This window comes from Antechinus flavipes, chromosome 5, assembly GCF_016432865.1.
Source record: "Antechinus flavipes isolate AdamAnt ecotype Samford, QLD, Australia chromosome 5, AdamAnt_v2, whole genome shotgun sequence".
Taxonomy (NCBI): domain Eukaryota; kingdom Metazoa; phylum Chordata; class Mammalia; order Dasyuromorphia; family Dasyuridae; genus Antechinus; species Antechinus flavipes.
In genome coordinates, this window is record NC_067402.1 from 93,306,922 (window position 1) to 93,333,837 (window position 26,916).

The 26,916-nt window shown below is 36.5% G+C and overlaps 1 protein-coding gene and 1 long non-coding RNA gene across 2 annotated transcripts in view; one reads left to right on the top strand and one right to left on the bottom strand.

Annotated features, from left to right (window-relative positions):
* Positions 1 to 1,157: 1,157 nt before the first annotated feature.
* Positions 1,158 to 26,916, bottom strand: part of CNTNAP2 (contactin associated protein 2) — a 2,126,697-nt gene continuing 2,100,938 nt past the window's right edge. The window contains exons 23-24 of the mRNA XM_051962375.1: positions 8,872 to 8,946; positions 1,158 to 7,265 (exon numbers count right to left, since the gene is read on the bottom strand). Of these exons, the coding sequence (XP_051818335.1) occupies positions 7,066 to 7,265; positions 8,872 to 8,946 (275 nt within the window). The 3' untranslated portion in view covers positions 1,158 to 7,065. The remainder of the gene's footprint in view (positions 7,266 to 8,871; positions 8,947 to 26,916) is intronic.
* Positions 19,799 to 21,984, top strand: LOC127538346 (uncharacterized). Its single transcript, XR_007947722.1, has 2 exons — positions 19,799 to 19,931; positions 21,255 to 21,984. It is a non-coding gene; the product is annotated as an uncharacterized LOC127538346 (long non-coding RNA).

Below are 26,916 nucleotides of genomic sequence, written 5' to 3' on the forward strand. Positions count from 1 at the left end.
TATACCAACGAATAGTTTGCATTAGTCCCCCCATCCCCTTAAATGTTAACATTCAGAATGCACTCATTTCAGGACCAGTTCCTAAGTGCAATGAACCTTAGATTCCAGGCTCCTTTGCCCTCCAGCATACAACCTATCATGTCAGTTTTATAGACAAGTAAAATGACAGATTGAGACAAGAAATGCTTCCTTTCTGGTCACCTGGTTAGTTAGTGCAGGGTTAGAAAGAATAATGAGTTGTTCTGACATGAGTAGGTATTAAACATAGTAAACCTTCATATAAGAAATTCTTAGAAATCATGTTGACCTAGTCCCTCCTTTTCTAGAAAAAGAAAAATTGAAACCCAGAATTGTTGTCATTTGCCCAAGGTTGTATAGTTGGTAACATACAGACTGGGAATTAGATCCCAAGTCTTTGAGTTTCCACTTAATATATTTTCTACTATATGCAGATACTTCCCTTTTCCCTTTATTTAATTCTGTTGTCATAGTTTGAATTTGTTTTTAATGAGAGACATTACCTCCTAGCAAATCATGTATACAAAAGTATAAATATCAATATATTATATCACTGGATGATTTAATTGGGACAGACAAAAATGGTTACTATTCAGAAATTTCATTTATTCTACACATTCAAAAAATATCTAAAGTTGATAAAAAGAAACCACTAGCAATATAAAGCTATAAAAAGATTTTGGAATGAAACTGATTTTCTAGATTCTGTGTGTCTATTGCAAAATCCCCTCTTTTATACTTTAAATAATGACCAGGGGTTTCCATGGACATTACCTAACTTTGTGTAACTGTCACTTTAATAAGTAGAGTATAAAAGAATCAAATTTAGAATCAAATAAAAGAATCAAATTGCTTTTAAAGTATATAAAGAGGGAAAACATACCTAACGAGTTCAAAAAAGTCAAGAGGGAGGAAGTATAACAATTGATGTTTCCAAATGAGATATGAATTTCCTATCTTTTGATATGAGCTTTAGGGAGCAGATAAATCTCTATTTCTTTTCAGAGGAAGACTTCCTCATTAAATGGTGACCTTAGTGATATTGTACATTGATATCCTTTAGCTGAAAGAGAATGGTTTCCCCTTTCTAGTCAACCCTCCCTTCCCAGGAGATGGTACAAAATACACAAAGACGGCTCTTAGGATAATTAAAACTATTTTGAATTTTTTATTTATCAATCTGGTTTCTAGTAGAATCTTAGTTAAAATGAAAGACATTCACAAAGAATATCAGGCATAATATAACATACATAATGTCCTTCTTTCCTTCTAGTTTACATGCTGTTGCTTTTAGAGGGTGCAATTGTGTGCTATTTCACTAGAATGGAACCCCCCTCCCAATTGCCTGCCTGCCTTTTTTTTTTCCAGAACTGGAATTTAGTTCATCTTTTCAAAATTGTAACCTCTGCTGTCACCATGCTCATTACAAAAGAACAAAAAATAAACTCTTCCTAACCAAATGGAACGTGGGAATGGTGATGGTTTGAGCTGAAACCTTGGTAGAATCAAGACAAGAGAACCCTTTTTCCCAGACCTAGATTCTGGCTATTGTGCAGATATTAACAGATTGGTCAGTTTTGAGATGGAGATGAGCTGAGTGGATTCTTGCTTAGGGGAACTTTTACCTAAATGTCAAACTGGAAACATCTCATTCTTTGGCAGTCTGTGACAAATAGGAGTAATGGTCAGCACCCTTTTCTCAGGCTTGTTTGGCAAAAAAGTTTTGAAATTTCATACATCTTAGACAGCTGCAAGTGTGAAAGCAGTGTGCTTGGAAATAATCCTGCATGTCAGAGAGGTTCCAAGCAAAGTTAAAATGTTGCATTATTTCATACAGATTCTTCGGAAAGATTGCGTGTCAGTACAGCCAAATATCAAATGAGGGACATTGGAGGGATTAGGGGACATAAGCAACAGCAATCCTAGCTTGGGTTTTCAGTTCAGGGGCTTATTCATCTCACAAAAGATTTAATTTCTCAGACTCACATGGGAAGACATCTTGGCAGATTTCAGCTTTGCTCCTGTTCTCTTTACTGGATTCAATATTCAACAGATGCTTCACCCTGTCCCATTACTTGCCTCTTGGCCCATCCCATTTGGCCTTCACCCTGCACTGTGACTAAAATTTTATAAAAGCCTTGTAGGCAAGATGCAAGGATACCTCGCAATTCCCCTGGGAGGTAGGTAAAATCTGCTCTAGCTAAAATATTGGGAATGAAGACAGCAGATTGGTGACAGAAGAAGCTCAGATTCTGGCTCTCTGTCTTCCTCTGACAGGGCCATGGAAGCTGCTTTCAATACTGAAAATGATGCTCAAGTGATCTGGCATCCCTGGTCATGGGCTATATATCGTATCCTTCTAGTTTGTTTTTCCACATTCCATGGAAAGGCTTTTAAGGGTTAGGATGAGGTTCCAGCTGGGTAATTTACTTTTATCTGGTGTAGACTTCCTGGTTGCTAGCATACTTGCAACCTACTTACCAAGAATACTAATTTAAATTTCCAAATTATTGCATTTATTTGGGAAAATGTTTAGTCACTGAAGAAGGACAATTAGAAATGAATCCAATCTGAATCCAAATCTTGTGGGGCTAACAGGGCTTAACTTGATCATTTGAATTTAGGCATGTTGAGTGAGTTCCAATTTTGGGAGGAGGAGAAAAAAAATCGGTGGGATGAGAATGGAACAGATGAGACAAAGGAAATTATATCCCTTCTTTTTTGGTGATCTACTGCAAGTTTGTATTTTGGTACCCTGTTATCTTTCCCCTGAGTTACTTGCCGCCCCTTCTGATATTGTTTTGCCTCATCTGGTGACCTAGAGTAACTAGAGCAAGGGACAAATATGGGCTCCATTGAGTGTTGTGTGTACAGACAGTTGATGCTCAACAGGTGTTAACTCCCAAGGGCTTACTGTTTGACTAATGCTTGAATGGTTAGAGCTTCTTCTTCTTGCGTGTATGTACATCATATGCTTATGGAGAGGTTCCCAGCAAAGTAAGCATGATGATGATGATGATGGTATTGATTGTAGCCCTTGTTAGTGGAAGGACAATTTGGGGCAAATTTTCCTATGAAGTAAGCCTTTGATTTCTAAGTGTCTTTTTTGTTGTTTGAGCAATTGATGAATTAACGTGAATGCATGCAAGGCAACAATAAAAATGCAGTCCCATAAACATGGGATTACAGATCAAAACTGGAAGAGATTTTACAGACTATCTATCCTAAACTAATTTTATAGAGGAAGAAACTGAGGACTAAGTAGATTGAATATTTGAAAGTAAATCTGAACAGGATGTAAACTCAAGTCCTCTGCCTCTAAAACTCCTTCCATAATACCTTGCATCCTCCCTTTGCACATACTTTGAAAGGTGTGTAATTTCATCATTAAGTTATTCCCCAAAGCCCTTCCTGGACTTTGTAGGGGGTTTCATGAGCTGTTGTGGTAGGAACACTCTTCTGGTGATGAGTCACACTGTATTTAACTAGACCAACCATCAGAAGAACCATCAGGTTTGTGGTCTGAGTCTTTCAAGTTTGGTTGGACCTGACAGAGTTTGAACTCACCTGGAATGGTTTTTAAGAGCACAAGGTGACTTACATGACTGGAGGAAGTGTCAGATGAAGGTTTTAAGTTCCTTTATGGTTGCTTTGTACTTAATGAGACACTTAATAAATGTTGAATTGAATATTATCATGAGTTTCGATTGAATGTAATAAAATCTGTTCCAACTTGTTGACCTGTATTGTGTCTGGGTTAAGGGGATGTGCTTTTTATAGGTATAGCCTTAGAATAGCACCGCTTTATATGCACAAACTAAAGCTCTTAAAAACCTACATTCTCAAGTTATACATAATAAATCCTCCTCTCCCACTCTCCTGATTAGCCAAAAAAATGCTTTCCCCCATTTTTGAAATCTTTTAAATAGCTTATCTCCCAAAGAGTATTTTTAGGTAAATGATAAAAAAAATACAATTTGATTTTGTCATCAGGGACCTTTCATATACAATTGAGTTCTGTTGGTTATAAAGTGGTCAAGTGAGATTAAGTACTAAAATTGTTCTTCAAGGATACATGGGGGATAGGGAATTCCATCTCCTTTCCCCTCCAAATCAACATATTGTTAATGGGAAATTTATTGACAATGGCCTTTAAAAAAGATTTGGGACTTCTCAATCTATAACTCTGAGAAACCAAAGATTTTTTTAAACCATTCATTTAATATTTACCTACCATATTAACTTTGTGTGGTTGCTCACCTTCTTCATCCAGGGATATCCCAGATCCCCAACTAGATTATAAAATTTTCAAGAATTGTGTTTTGAATGCCTTTGTATCTCCTTTGTGGAACAGTTACTTGATAAATATGATTTAATTAGGCTGTTTCTGTTCACATAAGATTCATGACAATTCTGAGGGTCAAAATACCTGGTGATATTGATACATTTTTTATTTTCTGCCTGCTGATATCAAGAGGAAATATGGAGAGGTCAAAGGAAATGGGAAAATCATTTTGATATTCAAAATGTTGATTTGGGTCTTTCTATGACCAAATCTTCTCAGAGAGAAGTCTAATGAAGCAGAGAATTAGGTGAAAGATGTATGATGAATAGAAGTAAAGAGATGCTAAAAATATTTTTTACATGGGGCTTATCCTAACAATATTTGTTATCAGCAAAACAAATTTAAAAATAGGTCAAATTTTAAAATACCTGGAAAATTTAAGCCTCTTTTAAAAATTAGTTTTTCCTGATTTAACGGATCTCAACATGGTAGGTAGGCATATTTTTAAAGAGTACATTGATGTTAACTGTTGGATTCTTTTGATAAGAGTATTGAAAAATAATCATCCTTGTTGAATTGTACTTAAATGATTCTTATGTGAGTAATGTGAAATCTTAGTTAACTGACTTGATAATACCTTAGGGAGCAACTTGAAATAGAAATAATCCCTTTAAAAATATAGAAATACTCCTTTAAAAAATCTTTCAATGTTTCCTCAAATTTAAAGTCTATATAGACTTTAAGTAGTTACATTCCAATACTTAATCACTTGAAATGCAATATTTAGTACACCGCACATATGTTCTTTTACCTCAGATCATCATCTCTGGATAAAATGAATCTAACCACCCAAGAAGAAGTCATAATCATCTTAGGATTCACAAGTATCCCAAATATCCTGAAAAAGTTGTAATGGAACCATTTCCAAATTCATATCACTATGCAGTTTTTGGAGTAGTATCCAACAGAACATCAATATCTTTATTTTTCTATTAACATTCCCTTTTAGAAAGGAGAACAAAACAGTGAACAGTTTTAAGTGGTTCCCATTTGAAGTGTATGTCATTAGCAGAGGATGTGTGGGAGAAGTTATGTCAGAATGATCCTAGATGTTGCAATGTGATTCTGGAAATAACCTTTATGTCAACCTTTACAAATAAATGAGTCTGCTTTTTGGAATGTCTCAAGTCAAAATGTGCAAAATATGAAGGGTAAATTTTATTAGGCAGAAAGTAACTAGCTCTAGACAATCACATCTTTTGCCATCATTTAGTTTTGATCCCTTATTGCAAATCATTATCCATTGAGTCTATGGATGGGAACTCCCAGCTGTTGCGTTTGTGACAAATGCAAGGTTCAATTGTAATTGAGCCTGCGTAATTCCTTAATTACCTACTGGGCAGTGTATTTGCTTTGGCCAGAAGATTATTTCAATGACTTTAAAAAGAAGATGGTGTTTTCCAATCGATTATGTATAGAAGTGAGTCAATCATTGCAGTGAATTTTCATAGACATTGTTTTAATCCCAAACACTTACCACATTTTCCTTCCGAGTTAAGTTGGCCATCTTTTGGGTCATACTTCGGAAACAAAGAATTTTTTAAGATGTGCTTAAATTCACTTCAATGATTGGCTCGCCCTCATAGCATAGTCCTGGAAGGGCACACCCCTCTGGGCAGGTATATGTTGGAAGGAGAATGAAACTGGAGACTTTGAAAGAGGAAGGGCTTGTTAAGGACAGCGACCTACTCTATGCATTCACTAGGCAGCACGACAGGATTGCTACTTTTACTACTGTCTATAAAAGAAATAGAAGCAAACAAACCATAGCATTTGGCTCTTAATTCCCTATATGTCTACATACAGAATATGCCAATGTATCACAGGAAGAGTGGAGGATAAATCCCATAGCCAAAGAGAGAGAAACAGAACAGAGCTAAGACTATGTACTCGGAACAATATTATTTCTCAGAGCTTCATGAAAAAATCAAAGTAACTTTCCATAATTCAGAATATTCCCTTCCCCCCAACCGAGGTAACAATGATGATGTGGTTTTACATCACTGCTAAGTATTGTACAGTCTTGTCCTTCAACAGCCTGGGTCACATGAGAGCCCTCAATGTGGTCGCACAGGTCAGTGGCCCTGTGGACATTGGCAAAAAGAGTGGGTTGTTTCCCTATGCCCCTTTCTTCTCCCAACTCCCAATTTACAAGACGCCAAGTGAAATGTGATGTAAACAAGCTCTAGATACAACAATAACCCATTCAGAATTAACTATATGTGGAAAAAAAGAATCATTGGAGGCCATATATATATATATTTGTCAGTTGTTCTCAAGACAGAAATATCCAAATTCTAAGGGCTCCTAAAAATGTAGAAAACGGGCCCTGTTGTCATAAGTATTTAGAACACCTCTAAACACACACAAAAAAAGACAGGTATTACTGACGGATTTTAACCAATGTGGAAACTCTAAAAGCATTTTCTTCTCATTATTTGTTTGGATATAGAAGGAGAGACAGAGCTGTGAATGAATATTAAAAAGTTCTCATTTTTAACACCTTTTTGTTCTCCAGTCCCAAGGATTTTGTCTGTCCCTTGCTTCTCCGCGTTGTGCTGATCTTTTAAAGATGTGCTCAAGAGTCCGAAGCAGAGTGCTTTCCCCTTCCTTGGAGGTCCCCCTTGTGCCCTCTTCCCTGCGTCCCCCTGCTTTCCTGCCCTCTCCCCGCCCTCCCGCCCCGCTGCCAAGCGCTAGCTCCCTCAGATGAGCCACTCTTTTTTGCTCTCATCAATGGTCTCCGTGAAGTTTGGGTCGTGGTTCATGATGGCGGCGTCGGCGCTCTCGGCGGACTCTGCGCCCTTGGCTTCGTTGGTGTGGTAGGTGCCCTTGTGGCGGAACATGTAGCGGATGAGGAACACTAAGGTGCAAAGGATGGTGAAGATCACCACGGCGATGACCCCTGTGGGAAAGAGAGGGGGCCAAAGGTGACATCAACCTTCAAGCTTCTCTACGACCCCTGGCTCATCCCTCTTCCCTGTCCCAATTCCACCCCGCTCCAAAAAAAGACAAGAAAAATAATAGTTTTAGGATCAGAGATTTAGAGCTGGAAAGAACTTTAGAGATCCTAAAGTCCAACAACCCACCAAGAGAGGCAGTGTCTTGATCATACAGGTAGTAAGAAGCAGACCTGAGATTTGACGCAGACTCCCAACTCAATACCTTTCTCTTAAGTCTTTCTTCTGCCTTTTAGTTTTTATTGGATTTTATTTTGCTATTTTTTGGATTTTATTTTTTGCAAAGAAAGCTATACTATTAAATATGGCTGAAACATCACCCATAAAAGATCATTGTCTCAATCATCTTTCCATATAAATTTCTCATAGAGTTTCTCCCTCTTATTTAAAAATTTAAATTTAAAATAAAAAAAAATTAAATTAAAAATGAGTTAAAATTTTTTTTAAAAATGCTGATAATGCAGAAGTTAATTGGCTAAAGACCAAGTGATAAACTAGATCCAAGGAAACAGTGTCAGAGAGCAAACAAATCTTTATTAGAAGGGTTTGGAGGAAGAGTTATTCCTAATGGTATGATAATAATAATAATAATAGGTTGGATTTATATTGCCCTTTGTGGTTTTCCAAGTGCTATGTGAATATTATTTTGTTTTATCCTCACAGCCATCCTAGTAAGTAGCTCGATTATTATGTCCATTTTAGAAATGCGGAAACTGAGTCAGATAGCAGTTAAGTGACTTGCTCAGGTCACAGAGCTAGTTCGGGTCTAAGGCCAAATTGGAATTTAGGGCTTTTTCACTCTAAGTTAATCGTGTATCCATTGTACTGCCTTGAAACAAAGACTTCCTCATTAAATACATTAGGAAAACTATGAATTGAAATGTAGGAAAACCTGGTTTTCTGGGACCGAAGGATAGAAGCAGCCTGTTAGCAAGTAATTGCATGTGGGAACTTGATTCAAAAGAACCAAACAGACCTGCAAGTCAAAGGCAGAAAATAGTTGTCTTAGGGCTGCCTTATTTTAAGCTTTTTAATGTCCGCTGTTAAAACCAGCATATTTGGAAGCTGTATTTTTTTTCCATTGCAATAATTCTTCTCATGCATATATCTTTCATCCACTTCTCCTTATATACCAACTAAAGGAGAATCACTCCTGAGGGGCCAGAATAGATATATATGTTACTGTTAATGTTTTTTCCTCATGTATATATATTCCATACTACTTTAGAGTCAGTTCAAAAATTTTAAATTCACCCTTAGCCCTTCTATAAGTCAAAAAGGAATGAAACCATTATTCTACATTGGTCAAGCGGTGAAAAATATTATTTATACTGAGAATTGATTGTCTGACCTTAGTATGTGGATTTTAGAGAATACATAGAATTTAGAGGATTGTTCAAAGACTATGGTCACACAGTTGGAAAGTATCAGAACTGGGATTCAGATGCAAGGCTTCCTGATTCTAAGTGAAGCATCATATCCACTATCCTATTCAGCTTTTCTAATTGTTGAGGATATAGTTTGTGAGACTGTCCAACATGTTATACTTACCTCCAATAATTGCCGAATTTCTGTTAACTCCATCTCTTATGGCTTGTCCTGCATTGTATGGAAAATCAGCACTGGCTATAAAAAGAAAAAAAAAAAGACAAATTCAAGTTTATATATAATCTGGTAAGAAAAATTTGCCAATGGTCTCATAATTAACATCGAGTAATTTCTTCTTAAAACTGGTCTCAGTCTTCCTTTCCAATCTTACCTTCTATTATTTACCAACACAGGACTATGCAGCAAGGCAAACCTACATTAAAGAAGGCCCTGTGCTCTAGGTACAAAGTAGAATTGCAATAGCTCAAAAGAAATGTGATATGTGCAACTTCAGAGACATCTCCACTCCAAAAGTTCAAATGGATTATTTGTGCCTGATCTATGGTAGAGCTGTCTGAGCTCATGGTGGTCTGATCAGCCACAGCTGGACACACTGTACGTTGATTCCAAGAGAGTGATGCTATTTGGGTCCTTCTCAAGAATAAAGGAAACTGGGGCAGCCAGGTGGCACAGTGGATAGAGCACCAGCCTTGAAGTCAGGAGGACCTGAGTTCAAATCTGGACTCAGACATTTAATACTTACTAGCTGTGTGACCCTGGGCAAGTCACTTAACCCCAATTTCCTCAGCCAAAAAAAATAAAAATAAAAATAACCAACCAACACATGGTACCTATGTTTCAGGCATAGGAAAAGCTTCTACCTTCTTAAAATGCACCACTTTGAAATCTGCACCTTCTATGTGGTTCAGTTCAAGTTTCACAGTCTTAGGTCAATCTGTTGCAAATTTACCTAGTCCAATATTGATGCCATTTTTGGAATAGAATCTTCCAATGACTATTTCCAATAAGAAATAATACAAACATTAATCTGGTGATTAGAATCTGCAATAATCTGGCCCCAACCTATCTTTCTGGGCTTCCTTCACATTATCCCCCTTTACATGATCTACATTCCAGCCTCTATCTCACTTATAGATATATGCTGTCCCTCAGGAGTGGAGATGACCACCTCAAAAAGCCTTGTCCTCCTTCAAGACTTAGCCAAGGTGCCATTGCTGAGAAAGGTATTCACTCCATCAAAGAGCATTTGGTGAGTATATCTTTCTTTGCTCTAGCATGATCTTGTATTAACTTCCCTATGCATGTATTTCTTTCCTTCTCTGCTCCCTTTTATGTTGTAATCTCTTTCAAGATCGTTTTTTTCCCTTATTTTTGTAGCTTAGGCATGTAATGTGGAGTCTTGCTTTTTGAGGGTGGTAGTAATCTCAGTGGAAGCAAGTTCTTTATATTGACCCCTCAAGTCTCTCTGCAACTCCAGTAGATTAGCTTGTGACTATCTCGAGGGCAAGGACTACTTTTTTCCTCTTTTTGTGTCTCTGGTACTTAGCACAATGACTGTCATATATGTGATGTTTATTGACTGATTGATTATAGGCTTATTCTTCAGAATAACCTAAAACACATCTATTCACTCTTCCACAGTACTTTTCTAATATTTACATACAACCATCATGCCCTTCAAAATTCATATGCTTTTAGAACAGAAGAGATGATCGGGTATCTAATCTAGCCTCCTTATTTTTACAGATGAGGAAAATGAAACCCTGTGAAGTACAATGGGATCGTCAAAGTCATCCAGCTAGAAAATAGAAGGACTTTGAGATTCTGAGTACATCTTGTTTTACACTATCCATATGTTGAAGCCTCTAGACAAGGCTAAAAGGTAATTTCCTTAACTATTCTTCAGACTACTTGATTTCAGGATCTCTCCCTGTATTGGATGCCTTCTTCCCAATGATTTCCAATTTGTCAATTAAAAAAAAGTAGCATTCAGTAATGGACACATTACTTTAGATGTCTAACAAACAGCAAAAATTTAGATTTTTTAAAAGTTATTTTTTAACTTCTAAATTTCCAGTCTGGGTCCTGCAGTCATCACTGAAGAGAACAACCCTTGTGGAGAAATGCCTACCATCCTCGCCACCATCAAGATAAACCTTTGGCCAACTGCCACAAAAGTGCAGATAAATATAAAAATTTAATCACTAGCTGTACCCCCCAACCACCAGCCTTGCTTTCATCCTGACCCTTGCAGCCATTGTCCAGGGGAGTAATGCTTGTGGAGAAGATGACCTTCATCCCTGTTATTAGCAACTGCCAACCAACTGTCACCAACGGGTCAGGCAAGCCAGCCAGGCTGGACTATCAAAGTGGCTTGAGAAATGGGGAACAGAAAGCAGAGGAAACTGAAGAAAGGTAGCAGGGAGAACTGGTTGAATTTGAGCAAGTTCAAGAAACAAGCTTAGGAGAAGACTAAATATCATCCCAGAGGCAGTGTTTAGTGTCAGTCTCTGAATGGGCCAGTGAAGATTCATTATAATAATGGCTTTTCTGGGCAGTAGTGAAGAAAAGAGGGACTATAACCATTTGAGCACACTTACCATTTGTTACTGCTTCTGATGTAATATTCAGCTGCAGTTGAGTTTAAAAGAATTAAGAAAAAGTCAGTAATATAAAATGCTGACTTTGCAATTTGTAATCTCTGTGCAAAAATAGTTTAACAGTTTAAATTGTTTCTTGATGGTAAAGAAATCCCCAGGCATTTTTCTGGGTCTTGAACATTTCTGTCTCAACATGTATATGCAGTAGCTCATGCTGGAGTTTGATTTTTAATTGACTAAATATACCTGAACAATTACAATGTTTAGAAATAAAAATTCTAGATTGAAAAGGCCAGACAGTTCAAACTATTATCATCATCACCTTTTTCTCAGATCCATGTGGAGATAGTCCAGGATCATAAACTCAAGAATTTTGGGAATAATATTATCATACCCATTCACTCTTCTTATTCTTAGACTGAATCCCGGAGAACCACATAGAGGTTGAGAAGGGGTTCTACGTCTCTACCACTCCAGATCACTGACCAGCTGCTAACAATGGCAGTAAGTCCAAACACCCCAAGGTGGTAGTGACTTCCCAGACCACCAGCCCTACTTCCAACCCTACTTCTACAGTCATCATCATCCAGGGAAGCAACTCTTGTGGAAATGTAACCAGGCAACTGCTTCTGAAGGTGGTAGCTATAGTTACTGAAGACCAGAAAAGAACTTTCTCACTAGTGAAGTCCTTGAAAACTGTTAAACAGTTCAACAGAGATGGATACACTTTCTTTTTTATCAATGAATGTGACTCTTTGGATATTAGTCAGTAGTATTATTTGCGTTGCCTTTGTATCCTTAAGGTCCAAAGAACTTTTCCATATAAATTGCATTTGAAAGTTCCTTTATGCACATCATGAGTGCTTAATTTGTTAGGATTCTTACAAGGTGCTAAGTCACTGGAATTGATAGGCACTCTGGGAGATTCACAAGTTAAGTGGAGGAGATTCACAAGTCATAGCTCCAACAATCCCACTCTTGGAGGAAGAGTCAACCTTTGAGTTCACACTTCTAAAAGAGCATATAAAAGGACAAACCCACTGGGAGCACAGGGAGATTGGGAAAGATTCAGAGAGAGCTGGAGGCTGAAGTTGTCAGAGGCAAGAGGACTAGCAACAGGAGCTCTTGGAACCGAAGAGAGAGATAGGCCTCTAAGAAAGCTAACTGGGCCCAAGGAAGGACAAGATTTGGACTTTAACAGCTGGATGCATTTGGGGTGATTATTACACTGAACTGAAACTAAGGCTGCCTCCAGAAGCTCCCCAAGAAACCTGCTCCCAGACAACATTATATTTTAGAGAAGAGAAGAACATTATAATTAATTATATTAATTAATGCTTATTAATTCATTCATTCATTATATTTCCAGACTACAGGACACCCTGATAAATGAAGGATTAAAATAAACCTTACATAATTATTAAGTAATCAACCAAAAAACAAGCATTTATCAAGCATTTAATGTATACCAGATAGTGTGTTAGACGAAAGGGATACAAACACAAAAGTAAAATAATCCCTGCCCTCAAGAAGCTTTTAGAAAAATAAAACTATACAAGTATATATGAAATTTATGACATATTTTGAGAGTGGGATATTAGTAGCTGGGTATTAAAGAAACGTTTTATGTAGAAAATGGCCCTTGAACTGAGCCATGAATAAAACTGACTTCTTCCCCTTTCTCATATGTGTCCATTTCCTATCTGTGTATCTGCACTGACTGTCACCAATATTAGTGCTCTTTTCTGTATACGTGAAAAGACCAGAGCCCTAGGCTGCTGTAAACTATGGGTTCCTGTGTTCCAGATGTTAGAACTTACATTGGTTGAGATCAGTTTTGACACAAATCTAGAGACCCCAGCTTAGAGGATTCAAGATTTCTGGTAGCCATATTTCCACCAATTTGAGATCAAGGAATTATGGATTATACTCCTAAAATTTAATCTCAACAAATTTAGCTTCCGATAATAATTGTACATGAATTGTTTCCCATTTTTTGGTCATGGATACCATCTTATAAAATGCAATCTATAAGAGAGTATTTTCTCCTAAATGGTCTCCTTAATACCTATTTTCTAGTGCCAGTGAAAATTTCAGAGAATAAATTTTTTTCCTTAAAAATTTATCTCACAATGCATAGTGACATTTCTTTCAAATCATTAATTGATTAATTAATTAAGACTAGATGGTAATTTATTTTAGTTGTTTTAGGGAATCAAACTGTTAATTTTCTGAGACATAGTCTGGCCTTGCATTGGCTTAGCATTTTTAAGGAGTATTGAAACATCCTGATAAGAACCATTTAATTTCATACCTTTCCTACAAAATACTAAAAGTATTATCTTCTATTATTTAGTATCTAAATCCTGTAATTATCATGATTTTCATCTCCCTTTTTTATGTACACGTTATTTTTCCTAGAGAAAAAGTTTTTTGGATTTGGTTTATTTTTGTTGTAGAATTCTCAGGTCTTAGCTTTTACATATGTGACCTATCATAGGGTTACAGATATAATTGAGAGGCTGTCTGGCAATTCTATTTTACAATAGGGAAAATAAGGTTTAGGAAAGTGAAATTATTTGCGTAAGATCACAGAGTTAGTAAGCAATAGAGGGAAAATTTGAATCCAGATTTTCAGACTCCAGACTCTGTTTAAAGTTGCTTGCCAAGTAGGAGCTTAACAAATATTTACTGATAAGTTCTAGTATGTGTAACATTCCCTTGAACATGCTTTGCAATTTCCCATTTCAATACCTTTGCCCCTATCAGGAATGACCTCTCCTCTCTATACATCACCCAGTCAGACCTTAACATCCTTCAATGTTTGCCTTGGGCCTTTTACTCTTTGTGACATTTTTCTTTACTGTACCAGCTGGAAATGATCCTTCCTTCCTTTGATGCCCTACAGCAGATACTGCCATTCTGATTATTTGATCTAGGACTGAACATGAAGTACCTGGGAATATTATCCTTTCACATGCTTGTTCCTTATTTCCCCATACAGACTGTGAGTTCTTTAGAGGAAGAAAATATGGTCTCTCTCCTTTCTGCCCTCCATAGCATCTTGCCCATTGATTTATTATATATTAGCTTTTTAGAAGGCTTGAGGAGTATGTGCATTATTTTATAATAACAAAGCTATCATTTTAGTATGACTTTTAAAACTAGAACTTTTTCCCATAAAAAATAAAATCACAAGAAACAGAATGTTAGATCTAGGAGCCATCCCAGAGATCACTGAGCGCAATCCTAATTTGGCAGAATAGGAGGCAGAGACCAGATAAGGTTAAGGGACTTAACACAGTTAAATAGTTTCAGGGACTATATTGGAATTTGGTACTCTTGGCTTCTGGTCCAGTAGTATTGTTCCACTGTAATGCTGCTGCTTATGATATCTTTATCACTGTCTGTTCTTAAAATGTTTTGGATTCTTAGTCCCTACTACTCAACCAAGAATATGATGATAGAAGAAACAGATGTTATAGCGGATATATTTCCAATGATTCCACTTTAACAGTACTTTTTCTCTTACTGACAACATTTGTAGATTGGAAGAATCTTTCAATTGGAAAAGACCTTAAAGATCATATAGACAAAATCTCTTCATCTTTGAGAGTGGAAAACTGAGGCTGAGAGAAGGGAAGTGATGTCTCTTGTTCTATAGCTAGTAAGTGATGGAGTCAGAGCTTAAATTCAATTTTTCTGAGTCCAGAAGAAGTTGGAGAATTAGGGAGATGGTACAGGTTGTCCCCCTTTTCTCTGGAACTATACTGGTCTCCTGTTCCCCTTGAACTCTCTAAGAGCCCAGGTTGGACTCTGTGCAAGATAGTCTTCCCTTCAAATGAATCTGAAGTTACAACTGTACCTAAATCATTGAATTCACAGAGCTATTGAGGTATATATAGATTGTAGACTTATGTTTATGTATTCTCTTTTGTGTGTTCTTTGGCTTTTTTTCCTCATGTGCTTGCCTAGCTCTCCATTAAGCTGTAAAGCTCCAGAGGACAGAAAAACTGTGTCTAGCCTTTCTTAGTTCTTTTCCAAGAGTAGCTAGCTACCCAATCAATATTATTTATTGGCTGACTGCCGCTAGCTAGGTCATGGTGTATTCCTCTCTGAGTCTGCTTACAAACAACCCCAGCAAAGCCAAGTGGACCATTCGTGTACTAAAATCAGTCACATGCACGTTGCTTAAATCCAAGTTCATTAACATGATACCATGCTCACTCATTTTGTTTTCCATGGAAAATCTATGAAGAGATTTTGATCCTGTAGAACTTAATATAATCTATAAAAATATAATGTTATTATTAAGAATCTTAAAAAAATGAATAGGACCGTCTATGAAAAATTTCAAAGACCAAATAGTTCTTTATCCAACTACTAAAGGTGGTGGATTAAACAGAAAGAGTAAGAGTTTTTTTCCATCTATTGCTGAGTGCAGAAAAGCAAATCAGTGTAAAGTACAAATTGTTCCCACGAGCTCTTTGGGGAACGATTTAAAATGGGTTCAGTCAGATTATCAACATGATTAAATGTTCTCATTACAGCATTGAATAGTCAACCGACCAATTGCATTTGTTCTCTGAGTAGCTCATCCTGTCAGGATGGTGGCACCTCAAGTCACCTTGGTTTTGTACAAAATAGGCAGGGGAATGTCAGCAAAGCTGGTTTTTGAGAATTAAGTGAATAATCTGATTTCCATAGCAAAAGATAAGTTCTAGTTGATAGGATTAAGGTGTCACTTTGACTAAATTCAGCTCTTTGGAGATCAGAACACACAAAATACCCCAATAATTATTACTATAATGGGCCTGTATTAGCAATAGGTATTAACTTAGTAGATCTAATTGAGTGAATTATGCTGACCTAGAAGTGAATGACTCACCAAAATTTAGGCAATCATCAATAATGCCCATTATGCTTAATAATTTTTTTTTCTTTTTGGGATGGAAATTTAATTTATTTCTGTTGACTTTGAAAAATCACAGGAAAATATTTTAAAGACAAGTCTGAATCAAGTTAGGTGCATATTATAGAAAGCAATTTATGTAGTGCAGTTTTATCAAAGCTTAAAATTGTACCAAGACTTTTGGGACACTGTGTACTAATGAACAGATTGGCTTGAATTCCCTTATATCTTTTTTGCCTTAATGACTGTAAAGAAGAAAAATGAAAATGAAAATGATTGCCCACTGAAGGAGAAGAAATGGATTTTTTGAGACACTTTTCTTATTTGTTGCACAAATCTTACAAAGATATAAAATTCAACTTTAACTTGCTTCACAAAGCAAGTAAAACCAAAACACATCAAGAAAATATGAGAAAACAGAGACTATTTAATATTTGAATATTATAAAATGCCACAAGAATACCAGTTGTAGATTGCAGTGGGTCAACTCAGATAGGATACTGTTCAAGAAAATTTTTCTGCATAAACTGTTCTATCACTAGCATTTGATGCAAATAAGATTTTTAAAACAAAACAAAATGCTGATATTACCTATCATTTCATTTTAGGATGATAAAAATTTTGGACCATTATGAAATTAACTAGACCAAATCCTCTTCCTCCATAGTTATGCTAAGCAGTGAATTTTTGGTGCTGTTAAGCAGCTTGCTGAAGATATATTGGTAGAAGTGGGAATGGAATACCATACAAGATGGCTTCAAATCTTCTGCCCCTTCAAGTCTGTGATGTGGCACTTAGGTGAAATGGTCTTAGCTAGCTGAGATTTCATGTGGGTTCCTGCTTCATCTCTTCTCTTTTGGGTATCATTTCCACATTAAATTATTGACATGTTTGGTATTGGCTCTCTATTGAATTCAAGGTGTCTTGGATCTATTGGATAGAACTGACTGGCAGTGAAAGCATTTTCTTCAGAGGAGAAAATAACCAATCAGAAGGTTATCCAACCTGGGCTTGGATAATGAAAGCCATACACTAGGAGTTGTTTAGGAAGTAAGAGTTGAGATGAAAGGTGGGATGCCATTTTATTTTTTTAAATTTTTTTATCTTTTAAGTTAACTTTATTTAGTTTCTTTCTTTTCTTTTTTTTAAGCTTTTTATTTTCAAAACATATTCTCGGATAACTTTTCAACATTGACCCTTGCATAGCTTTGTGTTTCAGATTTTCCCCTCCTAGATGGCAAGAAAGTTAAAATATATGTGAAATCCAATATGTGTAAATATATTTATACAGTTCTCTTGCTGCACAAGAAAAATCAGATCAAAAAGTAAAGCAAATGAATAAGAAAACAAAATGCAAGGGAACAACAACAAAAAGAATGAGAATGTTACATTGTGATCCACATTCAGTTCCCAAAGTCCTCTCTCTGGGTGTAGATGGCTCTCTTCATCACAAAATGGTTGGACCTGGCATCAGTCATCTCATTGTTGGAAAAGTAACATCCATCATAATTGATCATTGTATAATCTTGATGTTTTACAATGATCTATGGGTTCTGCTCATTTCACTCAGCATCAGTTCATGTAAGTCTCTCCAAGTCTTTCTGAAATCATCCTGCTGGTTGTTTCTTACAGAATAATAATATTCCATAACATTTATATACTGTAACTTATTCAGCCATTCTCCAATTGATGGGCATCCACTCAGTTTCCAGTTTCTTGCCACTACAACAAGGGTTAATGCAAACATTTTTGCACATGTGAGTCCCTTTCCCTCTTTTAAGATCTCTTTGGGATAAGTCCAGTAGTAACACTGCTGGGTCAAAGGGTATACACAGTTTGATAGCCCCTTGGGCATAGTTCCAAATTGCTCTCCAGAATGGCTGGATCCATTCACAACTCCACCATGTATCAGTGTCCCAGTTTTCCCACATCCCTTCCAACATTCATCATTATCTTTTCTTATCATCTTAGCCAAACTGAGAGGTGTGTAATGGTATCTCAGAATTATCTTAATTTGTATTTCTCTGATCACTAGTGATTTAGAGCACTTTTTCACATGACTAGAAATGGTTTTAGTTTTTTCATCTGAAAATTGTCTGTTAATATCCTTTGACCATTTGGGATGTCATTTTATTAACTCATAAATTGCTTCCTATTTATAGTAATTGTATAAATTGCTCATTGATATAGGAATATGTTACTATTTCAATAATTGATAATTTATTAATATGTTGATATCATTAATATATACAGAGTTTTTTGGGTTCTTTTGTATTTCTTTTATTTATAGGAAAAAATATCCATTTTATACCTGATTTTTATTATAGATTGAGTACTTTTTTATTTTCAGCTCTTGATGGAACCCAAACCAAAACCTTAAGCAATTTTCCACTGGGATGGAAGATGAAATGAACCACTGCATGAGAAGAAGGAATCTAGCTCCATTGTCACTTGAGGCAGGCCATATGTGTGAGTACAGAGCTGATGAGTTTTAGTGAAAAAGGAATGGGTACAGAGCAAATGTTCCCTGTACTTGCAGTGGTTATTGATTGTAAGACCATTCTATAAGCTGATTGGTTTATTCTGTTCTATTCAGAGAGTTGTATTTTATTCACTCACTCACAAACACCATTCAGGAAAAGATACATATTTGTTCTGTAGCTATATTGTTATTCTTATTTTTTATCTCTCTGAGTAAGTGTAAAAAAGTATTTTAATCATTATGCACTGACTAGGTTTAGTCTCAGACTTTAGAGACAAAAAAACAAAAACAAAAACCAAAAAAGAGATAGCAAGATAAAGACATAGGACCACTGCAGTATACAGTGTAAGGCATACTTATACCATTTTATTATTTCTAAGTTGGGGAAATCACTTCTTTTTTTTCTCCTGTTTGGTCAATGACTGATTTTAAAATCTATAGGAAAGGGTGTTGGATAGAAAGACTATAAAATTTATAAGTGGAGGTAAGCTGATAACTATTTAAAAACCAGGACCCTTCTCAAAGTATGATGTTTTAAAATTTAATCTGCATGATTAACATTTTCTCTATCATCTTCATAAGTTTAGATAATTAACAAAACAATAATTCAAATTTCTGATTTATAATGCTTGCTGATTTCTGATATGTAAATGCTCACATTAAAAATCGGACAATTGTGAGCCAGCAGGAGCTAGCTCCAGCATAACCCTACTATAGAGTGTAAATTATTAGAGTTAAAAGATCTTTTTTCAATCCTCTAATTTTATAGATGAAAAAACGAAGACCCAGAGAACTTGAATAAGCAGTCCAAGTTCACATAACTTTTGGCAGATTGGGACTAGAAGTCAAATTTCCTAATGCTCAGGCATTATTATTGTGAAATTCAGAGGACAAGGACCATTATTTTGCCTTTTTGTGATTGACAATGCTTGCTTAGCCCAGTGCCTTGGACACAGGAAGTAAACATGGTAATGCTGAGTAAAGCATTGACTCCTCAGACCAGGACTTACCACATTTGTTTTACTTCTGTAATTGAGGCTTGTCAAAGACTCTAAAGTAGAAATCTGCTGATTGTGTTTTCCCTGATTCCTTAAGGCTGAACCTTCTTTGCTGTAATTTTCAGACATACTCTCTTTCTTCCTGGATACTATACTTAGAGTTTTGATCTCATCAACATGGATTTTCCCACTTTGGAGATCACAACTCATCCATGTCTGTTTCACTTCAGGTCAGTAAGCATTTATTAAGCTCCTACTATGTGCTAGCCCTGTGCTAAGCAAAAAGCAAGGCAGTGGCGCGCCTCAGGGAGCTCACATTCTAATGGGAAAGACAACATATGGAAGAAAGCTGATGAGGGGAGGGTGGAGGATGAAGGTACCAGATTCAAAGGCATGGATGTTGACTGGTAAGAAATGAAGACATGACTTGGGCAACTCTTGCCCAGCAAGCTGGGGGTGTTGTTCACTGTCTCAAAGATCCATCAATATACAGAAGCACATATTAAGCTCCTGCTGTGTGCTGGGTTTTGGTAATATAATTACAAGAATGACATAACCCCTTGCCAGGATCTTACATTCCATGTGGAAGACAAGTAGAGCTTATGAGCGATGTATCTGCTTTATTCTTGCCACTGGCCCATCTTCTCTTTCAAAGGATTATAGACCAAAAGCTGTGAAGGGCTTAGTTCCTGGGTGATCTCCTTTTTTCCGGTTCTTCTTTGTCGCTCTTTATGGCCCAGGTGCACCTGCCATGTATCTCTCTGCTGCCTGCTGAGTCATACTTTTAATTATGTGGAGACTCTAGTGCTCCATGACTCACAGCCACGTGCTACCACCAGAAGAAGAGTGGTATTAAAATTATAGACCTTTGTTTCTGGGCAAATATGGGATTATTAAAAGCACCATTTCATCTTCTTCTGTTCAGTTCTGAGATCAACTCAATGTCTTTTAGCAGAGTCTAAGACATATACACTGATGGATTAACTATTATTTTTTGGGGGTGGGGAGGGATTAGATTTGTCATTTCATTGGCATAGAGAATACCAGGTAAGAAAACCATCTCTTCTAAATGTAGATTAGAACCAGTTCTGTGACTGAACACTTTTGGAAATTGCCTAAAGTACTAAGGTATTGAACGTTTTACCAGGTTAACACCGTTTTGACTCATTTTCCTGATTCCCAGGCCAGTTTTTTTCCTCACTGTGCCATCCTGCCTTTCTCGCTAGATTTTTCCTTTTTTTCCCACTCATTATTTCCCCCTAAATGTACAACAACACAAAGGAAGGTAAAACCCTTATCATAGACCTACACAGAGCTGCAAACCAAATTCCCACATTGGCCATGTTCAAAAACATGTGTCTCTATGCATTTTAACTTCTTTCTGGCAAAACAAAATAAAAAAATGGCATTACTTGCATTAAAATTGTGTCCTGAAGTTGAGGGGGAAGAAGAAAAAGAAAAGTCCTCAATTAGGAAAATAGCAAGTATTTTAGAAAACACATTTGGTACTTTTGACAAAGATACTGCTTAGCTTCCCCTCCCGTTTTTTCCAGATTGTACCCAGCAAGAGCAACATTCACCTAACAGAGCCTGTCACTTTCAATTTGACCAAGACACTGGAGTAAGGAAGGGAAAGGACCATTCAGGTGTGGAAATGATGTCTTTACGTAAGATAATTCATGTCTTCTTTTTTTCCCTCTGCCTCTTTGTCCCTCATAGAGTTCTAATTTTGCTTCCCTGTTGTTGCAAGGAGAGGAGGGGCACAGGGACATGGGAGGTATTCCTAAATTGATTTCTGAGTGGTTTTGCTGAGATCACTGATGCCTCCCCAATGCCTGGTTTTTAAAAAAGAAACATGGTGAATGTGGGGGCATTGGAATGATTTCTTCCGAGAGCTCTGACTCTATTACTGTTGAATCATTTGTGTCCTTGCAATTATTTGCATGCTGGGATGCCTGTGAATAGTACCATCTTCATATTTCTCCGCTGATGTAGGGCCTGTAATAAAAGTAGGCCTCAGAGTTTCTAATTACAATTTTTCATTTGTCCAGGCAAAGATGGAATGAATTTTAAAATGTGAGTGTGGCTGATCAAAATTAAGAGGACTCTTGAGAAGCAAATCAGCTAAATTTAAAAATTGTAAGCCTAGACATTTCCCAGGGTACTTTCTTTTGGACAAAATAATTCTCCAAAGCATAAGCACCAGAGAATATAAGATCTTTTTCTGTTATCATTGCATTTGAACTTGACATTAGATATTTTAAATAAAGCTTGATATATATATATATATATATTTTTTTTTTTTCCATTTTTTAAATCCTTTTTTTTTTTAAATAACTTTTTATTGACAGAACCCATGCCAGGGTAATTTTTTACAGCATTATCCCTTGCACTCACTTCTGTTCTGACTTTTCTCCTCCCTCCCTCCACCTCCTCCCCCAGATGGCAAGCAGTCCTTTACATGTTAAATAGGTTACAGTATATCCTAGATACCATATATGTGTGCAGAACCGAACAGTTTTCTTGTTGCACAGGGAGAATTGGATTCAGAAGGTAGAAATAACCCGGGAAGAAAAACAAAAATGCAAGCAGTTTATATTCATTTCCCAATGTTCTTTCTTTGGGTGTAGCTGCTTCTGTCCATCCTTGATCAATTGAAACTGAATTAGCTCTCTTTATCGAAGAGATCCACTTCCATCAGAATACATCCTCAAACAGTATCGTTGTTGAAGTGTATAATGATCTCCTGTTTCTGCTCATTTCACTTAGCATCAGTTCATGTAAGTCTTGACAGTCCTCTCTGTATTCATCCTGCTGGTCATTTCTAACAGAACAATAATTTGATATATATATTTTTAAAAGTTTTTGTTATTATTATTGATTTTTTGTTATTGACCAGATCTATGATTTCTCTGCATTGTGAAGAACTCTCTCTATTAATGTGTGCTTTGTAACTAACAGTTTTGTTAGTTTTGGTTAGGAGCCCAGAGCCACTAGGTATCTGACACAGATTTGAATCCAGTTTCTATCTCTACACTGGGCTGCTTTTCATCATTAGGGATGCTAAAGGGCTGTATGTTTTAACTTTTTAATTTGTTGGGTAGTGATTACCTATTTCATGGCTGCTGGAATTAAAGATAGAGAGGACTGTGATGTGATGGGGGCAAAGTCACTTCATTGTGGACAGCTTAGCTGTTATGATCTCATCAGCAGGGTTCATTATGATAATATAATAGCTATCTGTTAATTCACAAAACAATTTACAGCACTTCAAAATTTATCTCCACTTATCTTGAGTTTTCCCAATATTCTCATTTTATAACTCCAAGCTAAGATACCCCAACCAAAAACCTCCATTTTTCCCCATCAGAATATTAACAGAATATTAAAAAAAATACTGAATCCTCCTAAGAATAATTGAGTATTTTTGGAATTCAAGCCTCAGATTTCATGAATAAGTACAGTGATGGGTAGGTTGGTAAGAGATTAAGTATTTATATAGCCCTGTCTATATGCCAGGTAATTTGCTAAGAACTTAGTTCTTAGCAAAAAATTTCACAAATAATTTGATTTTCCACAATTATTCTGGGAAATAGGTACTATTATGATTGTCATTTTATAGTTGAGGAAACTGAGAGAAATAGATTAACTGACTTTGCCCAGAATCATATAGCTAGTAAATGTCTGAAGCTAGATTTGAATTTAGGTCTTTTGATTTCATATTAAACTCTCTTGCTTAAATAGCAAAAGAATAACTCTTTCATCCAACTATTAAATGGATAGAGATTCATGAATGTGTGTTATGTAGATTTTCTCATTCAGCAAAACATGTCTACATTGACACAAGAATATGGGCAGCTTGTCAGGCCCTGGTAGTAGCAATAACACAAAGAACTGAACAGTTAAATTATATTAATGAACAAGGATTTGACTTTTGTCATCAAGTTGGGAACGAGTTTTTTTTTTTTTTAACAAAAATTCTATGATGAATGCTCATGTTTTTATCTGGTATGAACTCAGGAGGGGGAAGAAAATTAGAGTATGCTAAAAAAGAATAAAATTCTGGCTGCAATTAAGTACTATTTAGTTCTGACATCAATCAACCAACATTTCGTAAGAGTCTACTCTGTGTCAAGTACTATGCTAAGAACTGGACATTTAAACAAAGCTGTGAGGAGGAGTTTTTTGTTCTTGGCTATGAACCATAAATTATACCTATAGCAAGTGACAAGAAGAAAGGGTGGGTGGACATTATGATCACATAGCTAGGATGTGGCAGAGACTACATCTGAACTCATCTCAAACCAAGGCAAAAACCATGGCAAAAACTCTCCAGCCACTGATTTATTGTTTCTCTGTATCATCTTTACCTATTCTGATTTTCTTTTTTTATTCCTTTGCCAGAAAGAAGGAAAATTAATTATTGAAGTCATCAATTAGTCATATGAACAATTGAATAAGACCTTATTATGACATTAGGCTGCTTCTTGATTGGCTAAAATTGATTGGAAGATTATAATCAGGACCCTAATCCAGAGCCCAAATGCCCGATTACTAGCAAGTTAAGGGTACACCAGAAAGGATGAATTTATTCCTATTTAGGGCTACAAGAAAGATTGATACCATTGTCTAGGGGTCCTAAAACTTTTTAAATAGGGGGCCAGTTCACTGTCCCTCAGACTGTTGGAGGGCTGGACTATAGTAAAAACAAAAACTTTGTTTTGTGGGCCTTTAAATAAAGAAACTTCATAGCCCTGGATGAGGGGGATAATTGTCTTCAGCTGCCACATCTGGCCCACAAGCCGTAGTTTGAGGACCCCTGGTAAAGTCTAGCTTCTTAAGCTGTGGTTCGTAATTCCATATGGAGTCTTGTGACTGAATATGGGGATCATGAAATTATTATTTATTGTAAGTAAATGTCTGATTTGCATACCTATTTTATATAGCCAGAGTCATGTAAAAACTTCTCAGGCAAAAAAGGGTCGTAAGTGGAAAAAGTTTAAGAAGCTCTAGTCTGGATAAGTGGGAAGGAAATTGTGCCAGGAGATGGTGACAGTGATAGAAGAAGAATATGTGACTGTACTTGGATATGGTACATCTGAGAACCCAAAGGACCAGGATGGTTGGGGAACCTTGGAGGCTTTGAAGGCTGGTTTTCTCAAGTTAGATTTTAGCTGACAAGAAAAAGAAGTGAAAAGTGAACACTTTTTTTCCTCTGAGGTAATTGGGATTAAGTGACTTGTCCAGAGTCACACAGGTAGGGAGTATTAAGTGTTGAGATCAGATTTGAACACAGGTCTTCCTGACTTCAGAGCTGGTGCTTTACTCACCATGCCATCTAGCTGCTCCCCCAAAGTGAGCACTTTTAGTTTTAAGAACCAAGTTCTCAAGTTCTGTGGGCTGACATACAGAGAAGGAGCTAGTGTGGTGGGAAGATGGCAGCAAGACCTAATAGCCAAGGCTTCTTTACACTCTAATTTTTGTATAAATTCTGAGAGATTATAGTGAAATAATCTAAATTACCATTGATTTCTAGACACAGTGCTGTATGAATAAGATGCATTATAATTAGACCATTTTAAAAATATGAGTTATGGAATTACATAAATTTATTCTTTCCAGTACATTGAATAGATCCTGTGATGAACTAATGAGAAGATATGGACAAAAGCAACACAAGATGGGCACCCATGGGTAGGGTGTGACTGAGATCAGCAGAAGAAACATTCAAATTGATTAATCGTTCAATAGACAGTTATTAAGCACCAAATATGTGCCAGACAGCAAAGAAACTAAAAGAATGAAATAATTCCTCTTCATAGGGAAATTCTATTGGGGTGGGAGGGGAACATATGTTATGTACATATACAGATGGAAAAAATAAATACCAGCTGGGGAAGGAGGGCACTAGTTGATTAGATTATAGATACATTAGAATATAACCAAAACTGGCCACAGTTCCAACTTGTACGTAATGGGCCAGTAGCTGAATTTTTATATAGCTATAATTTCCAAATATATTTCTATGCAAATACATTTCTATTTCTTATTATTTGAGGAAATGGACCAAGAGTCAGGCACTATGAATAAATTTCCCTCACTGAAAGTTGTCTTTGATTTTCAAGGAGAGTGTGATTAATGAAAAAAGTTGTGTCAATAATAAGAAGAAGCCAGCTTGGTGAAAAAAATCCAATATATTCACTTGTAAAGACTTAATTACTTCATACTCACATTGTCTCATGGGTTGCTGGTAGGGCCTGAGACATTCTCAAAACCAGAATCCCTCCAGGGGTGCTATTCTCTTCATTCTCAGACCTACCTTTTACAAGAGTGTCTCTGAAATTCCATGGGGGCATTATATAACTCCCTGGAAATGCTTTAAACTTTCAGAATTCATAGCTTGGGTCTAAGGTGAACACCAACATCCTTGTCAATGTAATATCTTGCCAGGAGATAAATGGAGCTGTTTGTGAGAAGGAAAAGTTGTGCCTAAATGGCGTGAGGAAGCTGGAGAGGATAAAAGGGGTCTCCTTTTACACTCTATCAGTATAAATTTATAGGCTCTCTGTAAAGCAGTTAGGTACTCTTGGGTCTTAGGTGGATATTCTCTTTAATCATCAAGGTTCTTCCAGGGCAGAAAAATGAATAATATAATAATTTTATGAATCTTTTCATCTTCAACTACATCATCTATATTTCAAGTTGCAGACAGTTTTCTATCTTCAGATTTAGAGTATGGAATACAGCCTCCTGCCTGTGAGCTGGCCCTGTGGGTATTTTAAGATAGCTTTCTTTTTGCATGTAAAAGCTGACACAGCTCTGTTTGTGACCAGTTTTTTCAAAGGTCATTGGATGAAGAAGATCACTGTGACCAAAGAAGAGTATCCTTGAATCTTATGCTGATGATAGGATGATGTTGGGTCACTCTAGTACATTCACTAGGGAATATGAGGAAGTCCAAAGTGATTTTAAAAATTAATTCTCTGTGTATTTTAAGTCTCTTGATATATAACCAATGGGGCACTTACTTGTAAAATGCTCTTTTCAACTGCATTTGCAGCAAATGTTAAGTTGCCAACTTGAATCCCAAGACAACGTCTTTTCTTCCAAGAGGTCAGACTTCAGAAAACTGAACAAGAAGGCTGTCTAATGAATATTCTAGCTGTCTTTTGAACTTTTCTGTATTTGAATTAACCTTTGGCAAAACAGGATTTC